Here is a 24,937-nt window from a genome sequence, read left to right as displayed (position 1 = left end):
TTGCATTTGCATAGCATTATGGCCACCACAGGAGAGACTCCAGGATGCTGTCTGCACTTCAGTTTAAAAGGGTATAGTGGTTGTCGCTGCAAATCTAATCAGAAGAAAGTGGACATAGCCGTGGTGCTATTGTAGTAGGAGGTGAGTGGAGATTAGGCCACAACATGACATGCGGAGGAAGAACCTTGCTCAGTTATTAGAGTAATTGCACCATTTAAGATGATTCTGTATCTCTGTGGGCTTTATATATTTTCTGAAGTATCTCAGTATTTCAGGAGACTTCATATACTATCTCCATTTCTCTGTAGGCTCCATACTTTATCACAAGTATCTTCTACATCCCAGTAGGGTTGTGGTTATGGATAATGAAAGCATCTACTTGAGGAAATACACTATAAATGGCTGAGGTGTGTAGTGTTTTAGGTACATGGAAGACAGGGTCAGTGTGTCATCTTATTGTGTTTGTTGAAGATTGAGCTAGCCCCATTGAGCTAGCAGCACTGAGCATGCACTAATGCATGCATGGGGCTTGGTATAATTTTAGTCACCAGGGAAGCCAGTGTGGAGCTACATGTAAGAGTATCTACAAATATCGCTAGACTTCATACACTGTCCCAAATATCTGCATACCTCAGTAGGCTTTAGGACAACATATTTTATTTAACAGTGGCATGAATGGCACAAGTCTTGAGTAACTTGTGGCTAGTGTGTTAGCCAGAGACTGATTATGTGTATTATATGTGGTTAGAGAATTCAGTTGTGACTATGAAACAATTTTTTTTCCAACAGTGTATTCATTCATTCATATCCTCCTGAGGTAGGCGGATCCCAGGCCTTCCTGGAATTATTGAACTGTGGGGAAAAAAAACCGATGCAGACACTGGGAGAACACTCCTCACAGACAGTTACGAGGATGCAAGGATCAAACCCAGGACCCCAGGGCTCTGGAGCTGTGTGGCAGTTTTCATGTATTGTACATGTTTAATGGTAAATGCCATGATTAACATATTTTTACATTAAAAACAAAAATGTATTTGAGTTGAATGTTACTATATTATAGTATAATAACTCTTCTAAGTATCCTTATATATTAGTAGGCTTTATATTATCTCAGGTATCTCTGCATTCCAGGTCAACTTTCCTTTGTGAACAGAAAACTCACTGTCCACTGACATTTCTATTTATTGTTTCTTCTTTAGAAATCTCAACACTTTTGCTTGTCTATGTCACCTGTGGTACCCACATTTTGATGGCTACATTCCAAGCTCAGGCCATTATCTTGATCTGAAGGCCTTGGCTGTTGAGGCCCTATGATCGAAAAGTGAGCTATTTGAAACAACATCTTTGGAGACTTATTTCAAAGCCATTTATCAACATGTAGTTTTGCCCAAATGAGGCAGAACCACCAAGGTGTGTGTGTGTGTGTGTGTGTGTGTGTGTGTGTGTGTGTGTGTGTGTGTGTGTATAAACTGCTTTGGCCTATCTTTGCGCCAAATCTCAAGTCATTTTGCTTCTCCACACTATGAACAACGCAGCGTATTCTGTATATATTTAAAAAGGAAAGGCGGTGACGGAATTAAAATCAAGTCATTTTTTTTCCCCTGAGGAGCAGATCGATTTCCGCAGACTGGGTCTAGATATTTTCCGGTATTAGACTTTCTCGTCTTCAGCGCAGCACCTAAACTGGGTGCCAGCGGGTGGCTCGGCACAGCTGCACGCTTCACTGGAGAGCAGCTAGTGCAGTTTATCTGCCATCATTTACCTCCCAAAACAACGAGACAACGAGGACAGTGTGTGGAATGAGAGGCAAATTGATTCTACATGATCTTGGTTCTGCTGTTTTATTTCTTTGAAGATATTAGGCTAGTGGGGAAATGAAATTGCATAAAGAGAGCAGAGCTACAGTAGACAGGGGAAGTCAGTTCATAACTTGTTCTTGATAACATTGCAATATCGCATGTGAAATACTTAAATGCGCTTCCAAATACCAAGTGCAGTCTATTAGATTCATGCATACAAAAACTAAATGATGGCTGACAATATGTGTCATTTCACTACAGGTGGGCAGAGTAACCTCAGCACAAGTCAAGTCAGGTAAATGTGATTACTTCAAGTGTTAGGTTGATGAAATAATGAGTAAATAAGTCTAAAAACAGCACAAACAATTAGGTAAATAAAATGTTTGCTTAAAAACTCAAAAACATGAGTCTGTCTTTCAAGGGTAAAGCTTAGTCTTTATCTAATGTGGATAGTTTTGTGGTTAACCCCGTCTTGCAACTTTATTAGGAGTCCAATTACTTTTTTTTCTTGAGTTTAGGTATTTGTTCAAATCAAACCAACCCTCTGTGTCCTAGTTGCAATCCCCCTTCATCAAACTCACGAGAACTTGACCATAGAATGACACAAGAGTCAGATTTTCAGGCAAAGCTGTGTATATTTTGGGCAATACATGAGGTTTTACAGTGTGCAGACACTCATACAGATATGGGGAATATTCCAGAAAAAAAATCAGGACAGATGCATCAGATGAAGAGAACAGGCAAAAGCGGATATAAGAACATTCACATTAGAGCGCAATGTTTAAGAGCAGGAAATTATCATCTATTTTAAACATCCTGCAGCAGCACCATCCTTCAGCAGCCAGCAGGAGACAACCCAGAACAAAGCACAGAATATCAGAAGATTTTATTCTAACAATATTTATTTATTTAATATTTATTTGATATCATATGCCTCCTCAGTAATATAAATGGGTGTAATTGACATGTACTGGTTTCCTGATAAAGACTAAACATTTTATTTAATTTTTTTCCATAAATGAAGCTCGACTGCAGGAGCCCATACTGTGGTGGTCAGTAAGAGACGTGACTGTATTCAAGCACCTTCTGCTAGAAACTTTCATCAGAGTTTGTTCTGGGTGAGTGATTGTTTGCACACTTCTGCAGAGGACAACTCTCCTCCCCTTCCAAACAGATCTTTGCCAGCTGCTGACGTCACACGCTCTTACTGAGCTTAATTGAACCCAGATTGAGGAAAGGATAAATTCAGCCCAAGGATCTGCTTCTCTCTCTTTCTGTCTCTCTCTCTCTCTCTCTCTCTCTCTCTCTCTCTCTCTCTCTCTCTCTCTCACTTGGTCTCTGATCACTGTAGCTCACTGAATCTGCTGCACACCGTCTGAACCTTAACCTCTTGGGAAACTTAACAGACAACTAGTTTGTGTCCTTTCCAATCTCAGAATGGCGGGTCTGAAGGTGAGTAGAGTTAAGCGTTCCTTTAGCTATTCTGTTATTATGCTGTTATTATTAAACACCTAAACTGTATTTATGCACTGTATTTGTACATAATGTAATTGTCAAAATAGTTCATAACAGCCATTTACTTATTAGGTTAGTCTTTTGGTATACCTTGCATGAAACTTGAAACTGAAATGCACACAGATTAAATACCAGTACACTATGACTGGTATACTATATACTATAGCTTCTGCTGACTATTTCATGAAGGATAAGGAGGGGAGTTCCTACTCCAGCCAATCAGATCACAGCAAACCGCAGCTGCCCAGATGTGTCTTGCTTCTGCAAAGCACCCTGCTTTTGAGATATTTAAAATTCACCACTTATTTAACTGAATTTGTTCATTTGTTTCAGTTGAATTTAAATAAATTCAGGAAGACATTCTCACTCCATGTTTATATTCAAGCTGCATATTGCTTAGTCTGCCCTATAGAAAGTTTCATCTCATTCTGTGAAGTTCATGTGTATATTATCAGTACATTAGCTGTGTTCTATGGATCACCTGTGCATTTGTCATGTTGTCTGTAATGTTACTTTGTCCACTGGTTTGCTGAAGACAGCTTGATGCAACTGCAAAGGCAGGATGACTCAGCGCAAAACTAGACTACACTCTAATACAAATCAACCCTCTGTTGTTGACATTGTACATTGGTAGACAATGAATCTTAAGTCGCAGGTTCACCTCTGTATGTAGTGCACTGGTCTATTTTATATAATGTAAAAAGGCCACCTTCCAGTTACGAAATATATAGACGATGCACAATGACAGACACTGTATGATATTCTTATTACTAACAAATGTAATACTTATTTCTATACTGTTCTCTTTGGTTATTTTAGTACCTGAGTGGTTTTGGCAATGAGTTTGTCTCTGAGGATCCTCGCTGTCCTGGATCTTTGCCTGAAGGGCAGGTAAAGCCTCAGCGTAATATTCATAGTTGTTCTAATGCATGTAGCATCATTATGAATAACCCACATTCAACATCATTTCAGAACACTCCTCAAGTCTGCCCGTACGGACTGTATGCCGAACAACTCTCTGGCTCAGCCTTCACTTGCCCACGAGCAACCAATAAGCGAAGGTACAGACAATGAATGAAGGAAAACATTTTTTTTTATCCTTCGCAAAGCCACATGTTCGATCATAGGAATCAGTTAATGAAAATAAAGAAATGTTATATACGTCCAGAATGATTCAGAAAGGTTCTAAAATGTACTGTAAGGTAAAAAGTATTCCTGAAATGACAATTTTATCATTTTAAATAGATAATTACATTATAGATTTGTCATGAATAGTGTCTTGTTTACAGGACAAATAATATAAAAAAATATATAAAATATTAAATACTTTTTTAACATTTTTAAAAATATTTAAATATAAAAATGAGATGTTAAATAGTTATTGTGGTAATCTACTAATGAGTGATTTCACACTGCACGCATGAAAGATAAAACCAGTTTACGACCATTATTTATATTATTTATATCATGGTTTCAGCTGGCTGTACCGCATACTGCCCTCTGTGCGGCACAAACCCTTCACTCCTATGAACTATGGAAACCTCTCTGAGAACTGGAATGAAGCGGAGCCTGACCCCAACCAGGTGGCCTACTTCTGAAAACTCAACAATATACGAATATTAGTGTGTATGCCTGAGCTCAACCATGGTACTTTTGAAATAGTCAATAATATACTTTCATAACAATTCAGTAGTATCCAGATTTGGTTGTCTGCATGTTTTTTTTTTCATGACCCTGTTTCATTTTTTCAATAATTAATTAATAATTTCTTCATTAGCTTCGATGGATGCCATTTACCATCGCCAAAGCTTCAGTGAAGAAGGTGGATTTTGTATCTGTGAGTTTGAGCCTAACACTTCCCTTCACTATACGCTTTAACATTATTTGCCAGTGGTTTCCAGCTGACAGCTGTCTGATATTTTAGGGCCTGCACACGATCTGTGGGGCTGGAGATTCAAAGTCTCGCAGTGGGATTGCTGTTCACATATACACCTGCAACACCTCCATGACTGATAGGTTAGTGTATACCGTCATCAAATGCACATGCTATGCTATAATCTTGAAGATACTTAAAAATCACATGGATTTTTCATTTTTTAGGTGCTTCCAAAACTCGGATGGTGATTTCCTCATTGGTTAGTTTCCATAAAATATGGACTAAGCTCTTCCATATCCTCTTTGTCAAACCAGGTTCTAAAGTGCATTATTATTGAATTGAACTGCTATCATATGAGTGTAATTGATCAGTCGATGTGCATGTTTTAGTGCCCCAAAAAGGTGAAATTCTGATAACCACAGAGTTTGGAAAGATGATGGTGGAGCCCAATGAGATCTGTGTTGTTCAGGTGAGCATAGAACATATATTTCATTTATTTTTCATTATACATTTTCATTGATTCTGGAAATGTTTTTTCAGCAAGGGATGCGTTTCAGTGTGGATGTGTTTGGAGAGACCAGAGGTTATATCCTGGAGGTGTACGGAGCTCACTTTGAGCTCCCTGACCTGGGACCCATTGGTAAATCTCGGTTTATGGACTACATTGTATTTATTCCTGTGCTTCAATAAACATAATTTTGAAATGACAGTCTCCATGCTTCAGCATTTTCTGTTTAAGCCAAAGAAGCTTTGCAACATCTGCAATTTCATGTACTTTATTTTAGGGGCTAATGGACTAGCGAATCCCCGGGATTTCCAGATACCCGTGGCTTGGTTTGAAGACCGCACCGTGGCCACTGGTTACACCATCATCAACAAGTACCAGGGGAAGCTCTTCTCATGTCAACAGGTACATTAAGCTGATAGAGCTTCATTTGTTATATGACCTGTGTGGTTTTTCTTTTTTGTGTGAAGCAGATTTTAAGAACAGTCAAACACTGTACTGAGCCACAACTCCAAGCTCTTACCCCTACACTACTGAATATAAAGGTCTTTGGCTTGGACACACAGTACTGTACAAAGAGCACTTGTCATTTATATAATTCCCAGTTAGATTTGCTCTTCCATTATTTAAAATTAAAATCCAGTTTCCAGAAATGGGAAATTTTTGAAATGCAAAATATATTTGTATTTGTAATTTGTTATGCCTTTTTGTGTTTTAAAAATGACCCTAACTCTGAAACTAAATAAATACTTTCTAAAGTAAATAAATGAACAGTAGAATCACAATTTAGAATGGTATTGTATGGTTCTAGAAAACAGGTTTTATTGGAGTGTAATCCTTAACATTTAGAGCAGCATTTGTAGGTGCTTTTCCACCGCATAGATCCGGCTCTACTCGACTCGACTCGACACACTCAGCACGCAATTTTCCACTGGCAGGTCTCTCTTGCGAAATGGACGCCGGTGACGTTGCAAAAACCCCGTCTCTAACAGGAATCGCTGGTTTTGAAAACCACAACAACGACGGCCCCAGTAAACATTTAGCCGTTGATTCAACATTGAAATAACGTAATGACTGCCGTCTAATCAACGTTCTCTTAAGGTTTAAAAAGAAAGTTGAAAAGATGTCCAAACACAGACATTGAAAAAACGAATATTAGACGTATTTTGGACGTCCATTGACGTTATTAATTGGTCACCACTTAACTAACTTTTTAAGATGGATTTTAGACGTCCATTGATGTTTAAAATATGTCCTTGATGTACAGACTACTTTTAGACCTATTTTGAACGTCCAGGGACGGTCCTTGTTTACTGGGGCGGTAAATTTAGACGCTGTTTACTGTTGGATTGAGGTGTTGGTTGAGGTTGTTGAGAATGAATTAGACAGAGTCACGAGCGTGTGATGAGAGTAAGGATGTTTTATTTTAAAGTAAAGATGGAAAAGTTTACAGAGATGTTTCTTGGTGGCGACTTGGTCACTTTCTCCCACCGTCAGTGGAAGCAATTCCATAAACAATTGTTCCATAAACAACACCACCCCCTTAAGCATCAAGGTTATAAACCGATGACACACAGGCAGAGAAGAAACAAACAACTCTGAAAGAGTCCACAGTGACCTAAAAGTATAACAGAATCAGAATAAAATATAGAATTATTATTAAATTAATCACTTTCCAACATTACTCATCGTATTCACGTGTTGTTTTTGTATTTTGGATGAGCATATAAACCTCTTCAAAATACCTCGAGGTAATGTTACGAGCTGCCGTTGTGAGTCCAATAAAAATATATCTGAAAGCTGCTATAAGAGATTTTACAAGCGACGGTTTGTGCTGGATTTGAATGAACTCTGCATTTCGTGGTGAGACACGTCTCTCTGGCCCATCAGCGCTCTGCAGGGTTTACACGTCATCATTTACCTACTGGACACGGTTGGAACCCAAAGTGAGCTGGGACTGAAAGCTTATCCGGTTCCAGGCACTAGATTTAGCCAGTGGAAAAGCCAAAAGAGCCGTGCCAAGTCGTGTAGGTTCCATGCAGTGGAAAAGCGTCATATGAGTGAGTTGCAAGCCAGTTCCACGAGGTACTTAGCATCTCAGAAGGTTCTTAATGCTATCATATCTTAACCCATCTTTAAAGAACAAAATGTGGTTCTTTGGTTTTTCCCTCCAGGTTTTGAACTTTCCTTTCCTTGTGAAATAAGTTTCCTTTCCAATTGATATAATCCTAAAATCAGCTTCTTTCTCGTATTTGCTGTCAGCTCTCCAACAATGAAGCCATTACCGCCCTCGATAAGGGATCAGCAAGCTTCCGTCCCTGCCAATCTTTAGGTCATAATTGGGATTAATTAGTTAACATCCTCTGCATTTTCACGGCACAGATCTTTTCACCTGGAAAAGATTTCCTGAGTTATGCATTAATTTCGAATTTATTTTTTTTCTGTGCAATGATTTTCCCGAGTGCCCTGTTGTGTGAATAATTGGATTGCCTTGTAATGGCTTGCAGAAGAAATTTACCATCAGAAAGCTGCCACATCGGAGGAAACACACCATGAGGGTGGTATCAATCTTCATTAGAAATACATCAGATATGTAGGGAGTACTCCCTTTCACCTGTTCCTGGGCAGAACTGGCCCACTATCTCTCCTCTCTTAAAATGTAAGAGGTTGTCAGACCCCATCTCGAGGGAGAGACTGCTGCCTTGTCCTGCTGTTCTGATCTCCTGCTGAGTGCTGAAATTGCTCAAATTAACTTATTATTTGCTTGACTGGGCCAATCTGTTTGTATTTTGTGTGTACGGGTGTTTTCTTCTCTATTTTAATCAAGTCTGGTGGAGTTATCCTGCAAGCAGTAATGTCTGTGAGATTACAAACCTCAGGCTCTAGGAAGCCCCCAGGGTGCATAGAGTATGTCTTTGTGAGAACGTATGTAACTGTAAAAACACACTGTATTTGGGTTTGAGTCTGTTTGTGCTTTACGTTGTGATTGGATGTGTGGCGCAGTGTGAGCTTTGTGTGTCTGGAGAAGCAGCGGGGGGAGTACGAGGGTCAGGACTGCAGGCAGTCTCAACAGTAATGAATTATATTGATTTTACAGCCACCATTCAATGTCTCTTCACTGCAACATTATCAACAGAGGGCTATATAAAATTGCTGTGTTTTTAACAATCAAGATAAAGAAATTTCTTCACTCTATAACCACTTCATGATTTTGTTTGAGTCAAGGTAGAAAAATAGAAAAAGTTTGGAGAAGTAATACTGAGGGCATTAATTGGACACATTGAAAACATTCTGAGGAATAAATGGACAGAGCAAATTAAAATCAAATTCAGGTCAATATTCCACTCCTTTGCCATTTGAACAGAGGGCAATTTGATAATTCTAAGCCGATCCACAATGTTGTTGCCACGCTTGCATCCTTTTCAATTCGCATTTGTGCTTTACAGGACTTTTCTCCATTTAATGTGGTGGCATGGCATGGAAACTACACACCCTACAAATACAACCTGGAAAACTTCATGGTGATCAACTGCGTAGCGTTTGATCATGCGGTGAGTCCCTGCTACAGTTTATATCTGGTTCAGAATCCACACTTTACCACGGAATCTCTGCATTATTCAGTCATTAAGATTTAAACAAAGGCTCCCAGAGTGTGAGGTATGATGTGATACATTTTAGACACATTTACTGAGTTTTCTTTTCCTGAGGGTGATGGGACCCAGGGGTTGCAAACACAGCCATTTTATTTCATATTTAAAACGCATTGTGGGTCTATGAACCTCTTCAGGGCTTTCATATACTTTTGATAATGAAGAAATATTGGTAAACATTTAGAATGCCTTACACATATCCTCCCATGACTGCATTTAAAGTTACACATCCTAGGCCAAATCCTTATCTTAAATCTATTACCAAACCATCTTTCTGAAATCTGACAGCATCTCTCTCACCATTTCAGCCAATAGCTTTCTCTCAGCTCATTTCCAGAAGGATTAAAATGTTCTTTTGTCTGCTTCCTATCATCACCACTGTAAAAAAAATAACAAAAAAACAAAACAAAACAAAAAACTAACTGACTTGGTTTCTGTAGAAATTGGCACCACTCTGAATGGCTTTGTTCATGTTCACAAGCATCTTGTGGTTTTATAATTAAGATGCATTCTTATTTTTAACTGTGTAAAATATGTACATAAATCTCTTTCAGGATCCCTCCATTTTTACTGTGCTAACCGCCAAGTCCACTCGGCCTGGTGTGGCCATCGCTGACTTTGTTATATTTCCTCCTCGCTGGGGAGTTGCTGACCGCACCTTCCGCCCTCCTTACTATCACAGTAAGACTGTAGTATAGATTGATTTACACACGTGGAATTAAAGATACTGATCCTGTCTTACTCCTCAGGGAAGGACTGTTGTCTTAGAGCTCCCCCTGTTTTTGTTTAAGGGAACTGCATGAGTGAGTTCATGGGCTTGATCAAGGGCCACTATGAGGCCAAAGAAGAGGGCTTTCAGCCTGGGGGCGCGAGTCTCCACAGCATCATGACCCCACATGGCCCTGACTTTGACTGCTTTGAGAAAAACAGCAAAGCCGAGCTCAAACCGGAAAGAGTCGCGGAAGGAACTATGGTAAACCACAGTTTTACACAAATTCACAGTTCCAGACCTAGCCAATAAAACGAGCACAACTTCCCCTCAAGGCCAAATACAGCCAGTAACATCATGATGATCATTTACATGTATTACCTTTACAGGCTAAGGCCATTCATGCCAAAGTGACGAGTAAGAAGTGTAGTCTGGACTGCTCTGCTTGTTTTTAATATTAATAACAATCCAACACCGACAGTTGGTTCATTTACATACATTACACTCCATTACATACATTAAAAATTTAAGCATGCAGCATAACAGCGCAAAATAATGGTTTCATTATTCCCATTGTTAGCTGCATTAGCCTCGTAGTCATGAAATAAACCTCAAGACACCAAAATATCTTTACTCTAAGAGCACGTTTGGAGTAAGTAAAACATTGTATAAATTTGGATTTTCCCATATGAAGCATTTATCCTGATATACCACTATTCTCATGTTTGTCACAGGCTTTCATGTTCGAGTCATGCTTCAGCATGGCTGTCACCAAGTGGGGACTTGAGACATGCCAGCGCCTGGACAAGAGCTATTACAAATGCTGGGAGCCTCTCAAGAGCCACTTCAACCCAAACTGGAGGCCCAGCTGCAAGTAGAACTGGGTATATGTGGTTACACCTTGCAATATTGTGCCTCAGATAGCAGGTGTGAAATACGGCTGAGTGCAATGGGCCTAACCTATATTTGATAATCCTCTCAAAATATATGTACTGAAATTGAAAGCATTATGTAGTATTAAAGCTTTTATTTCTCCAGAAGTAAAGCTGCCTTGCAGTAAACTAAAGGTGTATTGTGAACGCAAAGATAACGACATGCTATTGGAGCCTCCAGTAATAAAATTGTTCAATAAAGCCCTCTACACGTCCTCGCACTTTCAGCAATAAATGAGGTTTATTATAATTACATGTAATATTCAACACAAAAGATTTAAAGTGAAATACAACTCTTAGCCATTAATATGAGAGTTTGTATGGGCGTTCATAGGTTCCATCCTTGATCCGTTTCTCCTTGTTGTCCTGAAAACACAATGCCATATGATTTAGACACCAACCAACAATGGTAATACACTACAGTAGAACATCTATTGTAATAGAAGTATAATCCTTATTGATTGGTGTAGGTGAAATATATGAAGCTTGTGTATGTGTTTTTAGTGATATGAAGATTCAGATTCATGTAAGAAATGTATTACATCTGTGAGGCTGCAGATCTAAGAATCATAGGAGTATCAGAGGGAACTGTGATGTTATGCTTCATATGAACATTTGAGATAAATAGGCAATGATCAATAAATAATGTATGTTGGGTAAGACATAGTGTCAATTGTATGACACGTGTTGTCAAGCAGTTAATTATTTATTTTTTAAGAAGGAAGCAATCATACAACATACATATACAAGTGTTACTGCTTTTTTAAGCTATAAATTGCTATTTATTCATAATATATAGTCTTCTAAAACTACATATATTATGTGACTAATGCCACAAATGCTTATGCAGTGTGAGAAATGGCCTACTGCACTGAGGGGTGTCCACATCAAGCTGAAACCTGCAGAAATGCCTGGGTAAAAAATCTGAAGGTAAAAACAAATAATCTGATCCCAGCCTGCTTTATAGTGGGACTGATTGAAGCCAGCATCCATTCTCCATTTAGGCCTAAGAGCCCTGATGAATGCAGCATGGGTGTGTTTTAGCGCTAACATAAAAACAGACATTATTCTTGCACCGGTTTTGGTGACTTCCACTGATTAAGGAACGTGTATGTATTACAAGTGTATAAGGAGAGTATAGACTGAATGCTTTAAAACCATTTTCTCAACAATCCCAACAACAGCCTTTGTATCTCTGCCTTTAATGAGCTCAGGTATCACGTAGTGTATTCATCCTGATTTCATGTAAGTACTTTCTGGAATTTAAATTTTAAAAGGCATTTAAAACATTTCAAACCGCCATTCGAGGAATTCAAACCCTGTAGTTTAACCTGGAACACAGCATTTGTCCATCAAACTGCTCTGAATTACTTTGATAATATCATTATTATGCAATCATTTTTTTAACATTGTAGAATTCCCATTTAATTCATGGTGGACCCAACAATAGCATTCATATATCGATCTGTAGAGTACGCTTACCCTACTGGTCTTGAATACAAAGTACAGGACGAACATCGGAACCACTCCAAACAAGCCTCCGAGCAACGAAGTTTTCGCTGTTGGCCTGAAGTTGGGATAGATGTTGTTGGTGCGAGCATAGGTCCACCGCGTTAGAGCTGGATCCTCCTGCGAAGATGGAAACATGAACAGTGTTAAAGATATGTCAAAATTCCAATATATACTCCCCATCCATACAGTCAATACATTCAAAATAAGCTTTGTCGTTTGCCTGCAGGATATGAGGAATGTGATAGCACTGATTGTGCAGTATTGAGATTACACTATGTGTAGGGATATATACAGACATGTGCACACTAGTTACTGCATATAGTTCCTATGCCCAGGGGAGAAAATGGCCAGGTTTTAGAGGGAGAACTCCCTATGTATTTCCTGGTGAATCAAATCCTTAAATGCCCATTTCTGTCCCATTTCAAATTAAAAATATAAGATTTAAAATGACTCACTTTTACAATACTTTAATCCTTTGCATTAACTGCATTAAAATATCTTCAAAAATGTCAAGAACTGAAAGCTATAAAACCATAAACACATGGGGTGTCAAAATAATATTAAATAGAGAAATTATATCAAATCTGGTTTGCCCCGTTGTTAACATTAACCACTGTGAGGTTTCTGCTGCTTTCACAATAAAAAAATAAATAAAATAAAAAAATCACTGCACCATGAGTCTTTACAGGCTCTCTATAAATCGAATTCACATGCTGAATAGAGGTGGGTTTAACAGACACTTATAGTCACACTGTCTGACAGGTGCACTAGGTGATTCTCCAGATGTCTGTCTATGTTATTGTAGTTCTCCTTCCTAGCTCACATACGTTGTGCATGACAAATGCAACTGCCTTACCTAAATATGTGAGCATAGGGGTCCAATAAGTCTTGTTTTTGATACAAAGTCACCTCCATCATCTAAGCTGGTGAATCACAATAACGTCTCTAGTGCAGAGAGCTTTTTTTCTTCCTTCAAATAGGTCCTTTCGGGCACTTGTGCTGATGCCAAGATAGTTGTTTTTAATAGGTAGTTTTGTATTATTAATTTTAGAGTTTATTTGTACAAGTTGGAGAACAGCATAAAATTGCATCTTGCGCCTATAACGGAACAGGCGCTGTAACCGACCTTTCTGAACTGGGCTGTTAAGAGTTGGGGAGAACGGGGCTGTGCTGTTTGACGAAAGCAGGTCACAGACGTTTCATTAAGATCCAGAGAGAACTGTGTTAAACTTGGGAAAATTGGAAGAATATGTAATTCTTATCGGCCGACAGCGTACTCCCTAGAAACATGATAAGAGTAAAGTTTCTGCTCGTTTACTCTTTTAGCTTTAGCTAACCTGCTATCAAGGTCACTTAGACCTGAGTTATTTTAGCACCTGTTTTCCAAATACGGTACAGAAATAGTCTAATCAGTAATACAATGAGTTACATTAAAATGCTTTAGAACAGTCTGTTTCTTTATTTTGTAGCAAAACGGATGTAAGTTACCCCAGCGTTAGCGGCGCTTGCTCAGACTCTTATAAATATTACTCACAATCAGCTCTTTCCTGTGTGGATTGTTGAGCTGGAGCTGGTACTGTCTCTTCAGCTGAGCCCTGAGCGCGGCTCTCCGCTCTTCCAGTCGCCGCTGCTCGGGAGAAACGTTGAAGTATTCCGCGGGGTCTAAGGTCCGGGGCCGAGTGGCCAGCGGAGCCTCTCTGTAGTCCGCCATACCTGACAGCTCCAGCGCGGGGGACAACACGGACAGATTTCACTGCAACAGACCATAACACAAAATAAAAGTCCCCACTTCATTCCCGTCATTGTCTTAACCTATTCATTTGAGTCAAACGAATAGCACCTTTAAATATTTTCATTATAGTTTGTACACACAGTATTGTAATGTAGAATATGTAGAATATTTGGGACAACACAAAGCAGGGATTTCTTAGTTTAGCCAGAACTTAAAAAGTCTTCAACTTTATAAGTCATTGGGGCAGCATAAAATTAGTAAAAATGTAGTCTAGCCTAGTCTCTGAATCTGTTTTGGTTCAGAGCTGTTTCACAAAGCAGGAGTTGGACGGTGCAATAGAAATGTCCCTCATATTGGGAACAAGAGAGTTGGACATACGTTGTCTGGCTAAACTGAGAGGTCCCAGATTATAATATACTGAAGGATTAATTAGTCAAATATTGTGTGATAAATAAATAATAATGGATTTATTAACACACTGACTTAACATATTTTGTTAATAATAACTTTACAAATGTTTGTGATTAAACAAACATTTACTGACTTTTTTTTTTATCCCTGGGGAGCCTGAAAGTGTTGCACAGTATTGTATGTGTATGTTTTTAAAAGTGTAATTCTAAATATTAAACCTATACCAATGTATATTAATACGTGTACATTTATGTAATATATTCTAAATATTAAAGACTTATTTTGGATACATTGGAGACCCCGGCTCAGAAGAGCCTGCTGACGTCATCTCCGGTTGGTCGCTAGGTGACGCCTGTCAACATCGTGATGTTATGAAGTAGATATTATTTCCAGAGCGGCGGATAACGGTACAAAGATATTGGAGATTTGATCGAATAGTTTTTAAGCTTTTCTTGCTTTAGACACATTAGACTATCAGCTCAGTCTGACGAGCAAAATCAGTTTCCTGCAATAAGAACCGGTAAGTTCAAAAGGAATTGTTAGATTAAAGTTTCTAGTGTCTAACGCTGGTTCGGTGTTGACAGTCAGATAATGTATTGATCAGGTTTTACTGTTATCAGTTTTACGCTTAATCTACATTGATAAACATGTGCAATGCTCAAGAAAAACCAGAACACAGCTGTCTGTACTTTCTGAGACCAATGTCTTTTGGACTGTGCACAAATATATATATATATATATATATATATATATATATATATAAATAAAATAAAATTAAATCTATGGAGAGTGCAGTCTGTTTTTACTACCCAGCAAAACACACCCACACTCGACTCATAAGGGCATCCCATCTAAGTGCCAGCAAGTTTTGTCCATGTGTTAAGTTGAATGTTTTCCACACAGGTACTCGCCAAGGTCAGTGATGGGACCAGGATGGGTTAGACATAGGGCCCATCTGGGCTGTACCCACTATGGCCTCATGTGGGCCCAATATATAGCTAGAGTCTTACAAGGCTGTCAGATACACCTACAGGTGCTGCAGCAACCAAGCTGCTTTACTATTGTAATACATTTTATTTTTCCTTTATTTAGGCAATGATTACCTTCCATAACATGTGAATGTATAGATGAATGGATGGACAGAGACCATTTTTATTGATTCTGAATGTAATTGACAGGGTTATGGTAGCAAGACACAGACTAACACAGAGGCCACATACTTTATACCCACATTTTCACTCACCATACATTTACGCTTTATATATCTACAATTAATAATGTGTTTGATTCACTTGTATCAATACAAAATTATACAATAACACACATCAGAGTCACTGCGGTGCAGAGAATCACTCACCATCCATATAATTCTTGCTCTGTAGTGGTCCAGGGACCTGATTATTGAAAAAGAGGATGAAAGGGAGCTAACAATGTATGCAGAGCAACAGAAGGGCACGGAATTGATGGAATGGACTGAGCATAGGAACGATGAGGAGGATTTAAAATTATGGCACATCAGTGTATAAATGCCAAATATAATTTGTAAATAAACGCATAAAACATATATTTTACTCATTGTCTTTTTTCTCTAGCTCACTTCAGGGCAGAAGATATGCCTCTTCCTGAAACCATGTACTGCTCTCAGCAAATCAGAATCCCTCCAGAGCTGCCTGACATCCTCAAGCAGTTCACTAAAGCTGCAATTAGGACACAGCCACATGACGTGCTGCAGTGGGCCGCTGCGTAAGTTTCATGCATTTTGTTCCATGGATACAGGTTCCAATAAAGCTTAAGATTAGGGTTTTATTGTTTTTATTGTGCTCCTTTAGCTACTTTTCAGCACTGTCAAACGGCGAAACTCTTCCAGTCAAGGACAGGCTTGAGATGCCTGTAGCAACACAAAAAACAGACACGGGGCTCACTCCAGGCCTGCTCAAGGTCCTTCATAAGCAGGTTAGTGTCACAGAGTATAGATCTGTGCTCATATATATATGAGTGATCAAATATATCATCATGAAACAAATTCCAGTATACCAAGAACATTCATTTGCCCTCTTCTTTGTTCATTATAGATTTCACCTAAAGAAACTGTTTTGAAAGAGGAGTTGCTGACAAAGTGGAAAGGCCTGTGTTTGCCAACTGAACAGCTGGAGACAATCCTTGAGCTTGGCAACTTTGATGAACAAATCAACTGGATGCAGTTTTTTGCACTGGGCTGCAGTGCTTTGGGTGGGGTGAGTATCTGACTAAAACATAAGTGACAAGGTTTATACAGTCAATAAAGCCATGTTTATATTTTCTCTTTTAAATAACAGCTGTATATCTTCTCCTGCAGCATTATACAGTGGATAATTGTAGTTTGTGCACGATGTAATCCCTATAAGTGCCGCATGAGGGCACTGTTAGACAATATATTATACACACTCAAGGGTACAAAAAAGCTATAACTTGGATGCATTCATTAATGCTACTGTAATATTAGAGATTCTATATATATATAATTTATTTACTTTTTTTTTAACACATTCTTTGAAATTGTCCTGCCTTTAAGACAGAGCTGCCTTCTAAAGAATATGGTGTGTAAGGATGGGAAGCAATAATTATATTGTATATACTTGTAGGTTTGTTATTATCTACATATTAGAAATAACCTTTGGAGTTAAAACAAAAGCCAGAAGCTAAAAAGAGCCTAATTGTGTCCACAGACGATTACTAGTACCTTGAAACACGCGTGTGAAATCCTGACAGAGGATCCAGATGGAGGAGCCGCTCAGATCCCCTTGGAGGTGTCTGTGAAATTGTACACTTACCTGGCTGAACTGGATGGAGACATCCCTCAAGAGGAGACAGACCGCTTCCTGCTTAGTCTACAAGAGACTGCGTGAGTAAACAAGCTTTCTCTCTCTCTCTCTCTCTCTCTCACACACACACACACACACACACACACACACACACACACACACACACACACACACACACACACACATATACACACTACAACGTAAATTATTACCTAACTCAATGCTTCTCTAAATGAACAATAACAAATAATTGTGGTCACTTTAAAAAAAGAAAGTGAATTTTCTTAAAGCGTTTATTAAATCCATCGCATAATAATTCCACCTCAGTAACTCAAACCTAAGATCAAAAGATCTGTGCCTTGTGAGAACAGTGGACAGGTTCCAGTTTTTCTTGTTTCAAGTGAAAGTGTATTTTTTGCCTTTGCTGTTGCTTCTGTTGACTCACTGCTCATTGATTTACGTGGAGATCTCCTGAGAATAATTAAGACATTTTTAATTTGTATATACATTTCCAAAGAATAGTATTAATAATGTTATTGGTAAAGAGGCCTTCAACTGGAAAATTAAGGTTTCTCCTGGGACTGTTTTAATTCACCTAGTGTTAAAGATGTGAATTCTGTGCACATCGTATTGATTTACTTATTCAGACATTAAGAGAAAAGATGGATCTCACAGGCAGCTGTGGCCTATCGGTTACAGAAGAGGGGTTAGGACCGAAAGGTTGTTCGTTTGATTCCCGCGACCAGCAGGAAAACTGTGAGCAGTGGGAGTGAAAGAACAAAGCTGTCCTCCTCTCTCAGTCCATTGCTGAGGGGCCCTTGAGCAAGTCGCTGAACACACAACTGCTACCCGTTAGAGTCTTAGAACGTAATCAATGATGGCAGTGCTCCCAGTCCAGAGATGAGAAGCATATAAAACATATTTGTTGAAACTTTCATCAAAAAATGTAAATTAAATCTGGTCTAGGGAGATATTTTCTGCATGACGGGACGAATATCTTACAAATCTGAAGAAGGAATCATTTGTCACATTTGCTCCCCCCCTGTGTGAATGTGTCAGCTCAATTTGAAACTATTAAGTTCACTTACATCTTGGAAGTGAGGCAGATACTTACCCTTACCCTGTCATTATTCCAGTCTCCTGACTGGGTGATTAATGTGCTTTTTCTGAACCATCAGAACCTGCTGAGAATGTTAATTTCTCTTCCACACAGATTCGGCCAGAGAGTAAATGTATGATTTTATTCATAAAGCATTATCATTCAGTTCATGTCAGTGTACTTGAGAAAAAAAATATTCCTATATACTCCAATTGAAAAAGCTAATTTTTTATGGTTTCATATGATCCGCAGGGCAAAACAGAACGGCATGATCCGAGTGGCCGATTTCAGCTGTAAATAATAGGCCTAGGCTGAACACACAAAGCCCCAGAAGAGACAATAGGAGGAAAATAAACTGCAATAAAATATTTTGCTTTAGAGAATGGTCAGTTCTTTTTAGTTCAATTTACATTTTCTTTCACCTGAGGCAAACAAGGGCTCTGTATTTTAAACTTTCTAGTCAAAACAGATGTTAAATACATGTTCATGCTCAGATAGCTCTGACAGGATAATCCATTTGTAAAAGGAAGAAGAAAAGGGTGAGAAATATCGGGAAATTACAAAAATATATAGAAAAATACTTGTTTGGCAAAACCACCAAAAGTGTCCCCATCGGATAAGCAGCACATAAAGCTCTCATCCAGACGCTGAAATCGAAGTTTTTCTTCGGATCTCAACAAATCCACAGCTGTTTCTGTTCAACCTTGGCTTTTTTTTTCTACCTTCATGAAGACAGACGTTGACATCTCTGTGTTGCTTAAAAGGACATTCATTCATTGTAACCCTTATCCAATTTAGGTTTGCGGTGCCTACCCGGAATCACTGGGCGCAAGGTGGGAACACACCCTGAAGAGGGCGCCAGTCCTTCACAGGGCGACACACACACATGCACATTTGAGTCGCCAAATCCACCTACCAACGTGTCTTTCCCGGACTGTGGGAGGAAACCGGCGCACCCGGAGGAAACCGGCGCACCCGGAGGAAACCCACGCGGACACAGGGAGAACACACCACACTCCTCACAGACAGTCACCCGGAGGAAACCCACGCGGACACAAGGAGAACACACCACACTCCTCACAGACAGTCACCCGGAGGAAACCCACGCAGACACAAGGAGAACACACCACACTCCTCACAGACAGTCACCCGGAGGAAACCCACGCAGACACAGGGAGAACACAACACACTCCTCACAGACAGTCACCCGGAGAGGGACTTGAACCCACAACCTCCAGGTCCCTGGAGCTGTGTGACTCCGATGCTACCTGCTGCATCACCGTGCCACCCTTAAAAGGACAAAAAAGGCTTCACAAAATATGAAAAGGTTCCAAATATGCATAATGGGGAATGCTAAGTTTGTAGTGCAATCCAAATACATACTCCCTCTATTGACATCATTCAACATGGGACAGTACCTCACCAGTGTGCATATCCGTATTGATTACTGATAACTGGCAATAGCTTTTATCTGTAGCTTATGGACACATAGTAAGTCAATTTGCAAGGTTGCAGCTTGTGAATGGCTGGTTGTTAAAAGTTTTTATTGTTGGTTTTATCAAACTGCACCCTCTGGTGGTAATATCTAGCTATAGCTATGGCATTCGCATCACAGGGCCAATGTTACTGAAGGAGTACTAGAGGTGTAGATGTGTAAATCCTTTTCTCAATCTCATTATTACAATCCCATCCACTTTAGTGTCACCCACATCACATCCACCACAGCACATCATTCATTCAGGACCCACGTTCATTTAGTTAAGCCTAATTTTACTAGCAACAAATAAATCTGTCATACATTCCATTGCTTTGACTTGTGGATTTTTCCACATTACAAAATAAAAGTGGAAACAGCTGCTTTTTGATACAAGCAGAATGGTGGTGTAGAAAGGCAAAAAAATAAATAAATAAATAAATTGTGCAGAGATAATATATGAAGGTTATAATATTTAAAGCATTTGCCAGATGCTCTCATCAAAGACTTACCATTTTATTTTATTTATAATTTTTATGTTACAGGACAATGCACAGTCTGACAAAATTTAGTCTTGACCATGAACTCTTAATATTTCTTGCTTTTTCCTTAAAGAAACTAAGAGTAAATAAATACATTTAGTTATTTATATTTATAAGTACATTTTTGAGGAAGTATTTTTTTTCACTACAGTTAGTGTGTTACAACATACAGAGCATTTTCTCAAGCTTTTCACACCCAGAAGCTCTTAGACAACAGGAAATTACATTAGGGGAATTCATGTCTGTTTTGTGTGTGTGTGTATGTGTGCGTGTGTGTATGTGTGTGTATGTGTGTGTGTGTGTGTGTATGTGTGTGTGTGTGTGTGCGTGTGTGTATGTGTGTGTGTGTGTGTGAACCTGAACCTGAAACAGCACTGAGGACTTCACAGTTAAAAGTCCTTACTATAATAGCTTGTGTTTCCTGCCACTCAGATATTTCTCCTGAGAAAAAAAGAGCCCAGAAATCTTACGTCACCTCGATTTTAAACATGGCCATCCCATGTTGTGCTGAGCATGTAGTAGTTCATTAGGGACTACAATACAATCTGATTCGTATTAAATCAGATTAAAATTATAATAAAAAAATAATTAAAATGTACTTTCATACATATTATATGCTTTTTTATGGTTGATTTCTCCTTTATATCTACTGTGCAGTACTATAACAATTTGGTTGGCATGGTAGTGCGACAAGAAGTGTAGCTGTCATATATCACCAGGGTCTTTGGGTCCTAGATGTGAGCCTCACTTTGGCCCAATGTCTGTTTGGAGGAGTTGAATGTTCTATGTAGATTTCTACATTATGCTCCAGCAATGTGTGAAACTGTCCATGGGTGTGAGTGCGCGAGTGACTGGATGTGAGAGTGTGATACTCCTTGTGATGGAGTGGCACCATGTCCAAGGTGTGTTTTCCTCTCTACGCTATTGCCTCTCTACCAGTAGCTGCTATTCAGTGAGCAGACGATCGTGGACTGTAGTGTAAAATGAAGTGTAAAATGTGTCTAAAGAAATGCTACAGAAGTGTAACTTTAAAATCGAATAAATAAATAATAATGAGCACATTTTGTGCAATAAGATCTTCCTCATGGACACATCACACAAATTTCCCATAAACAGGGAGTCTAGGATGAGTGTGAGGGGCAGATGCTTGTAGAGGGAGAGCCTGTGAGTGAGATAACACCGCAGGGAAAGGTGGAGAGAGAGTGCCGGTGACAGGTGAAAGAAGAGCACTCAAGGCAAGGATGGCACGGATGCAGCTATGCAAATGACAGGAGCTATGCAAATTAGGCTGCTAATGTACACAAATAGATATGCTGTTGAGAGTTCTGACTAAGTAAGCATGGAAACTCAAACTCTAAGCTCTCAAAGATTCAAAGGTTGCCCAAGAATAAATTTCACCTGTTGTTTTCCCCTTAGCCCAAATGTAATGAATCAGTCAAGATACATTTGGTGTGTGAAGTAGGCTTCTGTTCATTGTGCACTGAAGCTTTAAGGCTAAATTAGCTTGGAAGCAGTGGTTAAACCCCAAAGTATTGCTTGCCCTTAGAGAGTAGCTAATGATTTCTTTTTAATGAAGTTAAAAAAAATAAAATCTATCATTTTATCAAATAGAAACATCATACTATTACAGTACTACTCCATCAAGTGTCTGGAATCAAACATAAGTGATCAATCCTTGATCGGGATCTTCTTCTCCATGGTTTCTAGGCAAGTGCCACCAGGTGAGTTCTCCCATTGCTCTTGGCTAGGGCTCTTTACTGAAAAGTCACAGCTACAAACATGGTAAAATATGTATGCATCAAATAAATCAGTGTCCTTTTGGAATGTCTGTTACAAAGTTCAAATATCTTGGTGTCTGTGAATCATTTAGCTACAAGCAAACATTCTACTTGATACCTTAAATGGCACTGGATGACCATCCAGGGATGCACCATGCTCTTGTCCATTTTAATAGACAACAGCATGTCGCACAGTGTGAGAAACCACATAAACACATCCATTTGTGATTCCTTAACAAATTTAACATGGTTGCAGCCACTTTACACTTTTACGAGAGCAGTTAGCATAATGCTCACCTGATTGATTAGATTATTGTTAGCAACATTAGCCTTGCAGATCCAGAGGGAATGAAAGAAGCAAAAGATGATGAAATCCATGCAAAAAGTTGGGCCATGTAAAACTTTTATCATACAAGGCAACTATTTTCTTACAGTTTTGTACTCAAATGACCCACATAAACCTAATTGGCAATACTGTTTTTCTTGCTTTCAGGCTGCGGCAAGGAGGCATGGTGCAGCCGGCGAACTTCACTAACCTCAACATTGTGTAAATGTCAGAGTAGAAGAGAGGACAGATGGCCCTCAGATGTGCTCTTTCTGCTGGATGTACTGGCCTCACATAACTTCGCTACTAAGCACAGGAGGAATGGCAAATGTCTCATTATGAACGCGTTATGTTTCCTCTATAGATTTTACACTTTTGTTTGTGGAGGACTGGCAACAGTGAGTCATACAGTGAGTATACATCTTTAGTAGGAAATTTAGTTGCTATTTTATTTTTAAGTTTTAAAGGTACACACTTTCCACAATTCATAATTTTGATTTAGTTTTCTTAGCTTAGAAACATCAAAATATGTGTCGTATGAGTAAAGGGCAGTTGTATCTATTATGTCTGTTTTGATTCAACTCAATTTTACTGTTTAATTAACCACACAATCGTATTACTAATTTTTTCTTGAAAAGTGACACATGTCTGAAGTTGAACTCATCCCATATCAGCTGTGCTTTGCAGTTGGAGGTATACCTTGCCTGCAGCATATAACACAGTCATTTGCACATTCATTAGCCCCTAATTGCAATTCAGAGGGTTGAAGAGCAGCTAGTGACTAATTGGGACCCAATAAAACCTACTCTAAGTTCCCAGGCCCTGTTAGAAAGGTCATTCTCAGAGCAGCAAGTAATTGGTAATTAACAGATTGACCTACTCTGCAGAATGAATAAGTAAATAATTAAACTCATTCCTCTAAAGTGGCCAGTGCATTTTTGGAACACAGCCCCAATTGTGAATGAATATGAATTGTATAATAGCTAAATGTATTTATCCGTTTATTTCTGTAGCCATTGTTTTATTTTATTGTTATATTGATGTTTGTAAATATCAATAGCCTCCTCCTCATTAAGAGTTCATATTTCCTTAAAAGCAATAATCCAAAGCCATTCTCCTGAGTCTGTTTACTTGGCTTTTATTTATGTGTGTGTACTGTCAACAGGCTTTGATGTTTACTAAACTTAGAAACACATTCAAGCAATTATCAATGGTAATAAAGCAAAGGCTGCAGATGCAGAATACAGCCATTAGACTGGAAAATACTGGTGTATTTATATGATCTGCTCTGTAAACAAACCCTGGGGAACCAAACAAATTCAAGTAGGAGCAAAGAATGTGGGTCTAAGAAACATGGTGACGTGTGAAAGTATACAATTTAAATACAGGGGCCTGTATTTAAAAGTGAAAGCACCCTTATTTATACTTAGCATCATGTTCTGCTTCACAATATAAATCTTTCAAAAGCTTGCAAAATGAGGCGCAAGAAACTGAGGACCTTTTATACACTTGTCAATGATATTTTCACCATTCAGTGCTTATATACAGTACATTCATAGAGAACAGATATTCATGGGCATTTACTGGAAAGCTGGAAATACATCAGTTATTTTTATGATATTATTTAAATATTTGTGGAAAAAACAACAACTCAATAATACATTTTCCTCAGGAAATATTTGCTTGAAGCTATATTTTCTGTCTTATTTGGAGTGCTGGATTCCATCATCTCTAACACCTCAAAGATTCATTGGAATGACATTTCTGATCCTGCGCTAATCATCCACCATCAGTATCTGAGCTCACGAATGCTCTGAGCGCAATCAAAATCTCACTGCCATGTTACAACTTCTAGTTTTCAGCCTTTCCCAGAACAGGACAGGGAACACATTTCCAAATAATGCTCTTGAATTCAGAAGAAACTAAGATGAACAATCTTTAGGTGCATTAGGTATGGATCATTCCTTGGATTATACCCTGAGAGCATTTTTGAAGACATCACCTCACATGCTTGATTCCAAAGCAGTATTTTACTTCTGGGCAATAGCGATCCAGATGGCAATGTTTAAGTGGCTCACAATGTAATCCCAGCACAGATCCAGCTTTATAAAGAATCAACACAAGAACCCTGGTGAACTTCTACTTGAGAGGGATTTCTTCTCTCCTGATTGGCTGTGTGGGAGATTTATCGAACGGGACAGTTCAGAAGGCTGAGTTAATGTAATTATCTAAGCCAGAGTCGTGGGGGTGTAGAAAAGCTGTGGCAGTGTTTAACAC

General features: G+C 38.9%; 3 protein-coding genes across 4 annotated transcripts; 2 read left to right on the top strand and 1 right to left on the bottom strand.

Annotated features, from left to right (window-relative positions):
• The first annotated feature begins 2,850 nt into the window (after positions 1 to 2,850).
• Positions 2,851 to 11,016, top strand: hgd (homogentisate 1,2-dioxygenase). The gene is made up of 15 exons (XM_066676577.1): positions 2,851 to 2,917; positions 3,151 to 3,251; positions 4,134 to 4,205; positions 4,287 to 4,375; positions 4,792 to 4,897; positions 5,092 to 5,151; positions 5,239 to 5,330; positions 5,415 to 5,449; positions 5,580 to 5,659; positions 5,731 to 5,830; positions 5,976 to 6,100; positions 9,142 to 9,246; positions 9,900 to 10,026; positions 10,137 to 10,318; positions 10,789 to 11,016. Exons 2-15 carry the CDS (start codon positions 3,237 to 3,239, stop codon positions 10,930 to 10,932), a joined length of 1,332 nt encoding a protein of 443 aa, XP_066532674.1. The 5' UTR covers positions 2,851 to 2,917; positions 3,151 to 3,236; the 3' UTR covers positions 10,933 to 11,016.
• Positions 10,773 to 14,246, bottom strand: ndufb4 (NADH:ubiquinone oxidoreductase subunit B4). Its single transcript, XM_066676590.1, has 3 exons — positions 14,033 to 14,246; positions 12,469 to 12,615; positions 10,773 to 11,352 (listed from the first exon to the last, which is right to left on the bottom strand). The coding sequence occupies exons 1-3, from the start codon at positions 14,207 to 14,209 to the stop codon at positions 11,290 to 11,292; spliced, it is 387 nt and encodes a 128-aa protein (XP_066532687.1). The 5' UTR covers positions 14,210 to 14,246; the 3' UTR covers positions 10,773 to 11,289.
• A 740-nt stretch (positions 14,247 to 14,986) lies between these two features.
• On the top strand, positions 14,987 to 23,737 carry ropn1l (rhophilin associated tail protein 1-like). 2 transcript variants are annotated; one of them, XM_066641061.1, is made up of 6 exons: positions 14,987 to 15,161; positions 16,234 to 16,384; positions 16,471 to 16,594; positions 16,714 to 16,875; positions 17,347 to 17,522; positions 22,829 to 23,737. In XM_066641061.1, exons 2-6 carry the CDS (start codon positions 16,254 to 16,256, stop codon positions 22,884 to 22,886), a joined length of 651 nt encoding a protein of 216 aa, XP_066497158.1. In that variant the 5' UTR covers positions 14,987 to 15,161; positions 16,234 to 16,253; the 3' UTR covers positions 22,887 to 23,737. The 2 variants fall into 2 exon arrangements, with proteins under 2 accessions (XP_066497158.1, XP_066497167.1); XM_066641070.1 differs by lacking the exon at positions 22,829 to 23,737 and adding an exon at positions 18,794 to 18,916.
• The last annotated feature ends 1,200 nt before the right edge of the window (positions 23,738 to 24,937 follow it).

Source organism: Hoplias malabaricus, chromosome 1 (genome assembly GCF_029633855.1).
Source record: "Hoplias malabaricus isolate fHopMal1 chromosome 1, fHopMal1.hap1, whole genome shotgun sequence".
Classification (NCBI taxonomy): domain Eukaryota; kingdom Metazoa; phylum Chordata; class Actinopteri; order Characiformes; family Erythrinidae; genus Hoplias; species Hoplias malabaricus.
The sequence above is the reverse complement of the archived record's forward strand: the minus strand, read 5'-3'. Positions and strand labels throughout refer to the sequence as shown.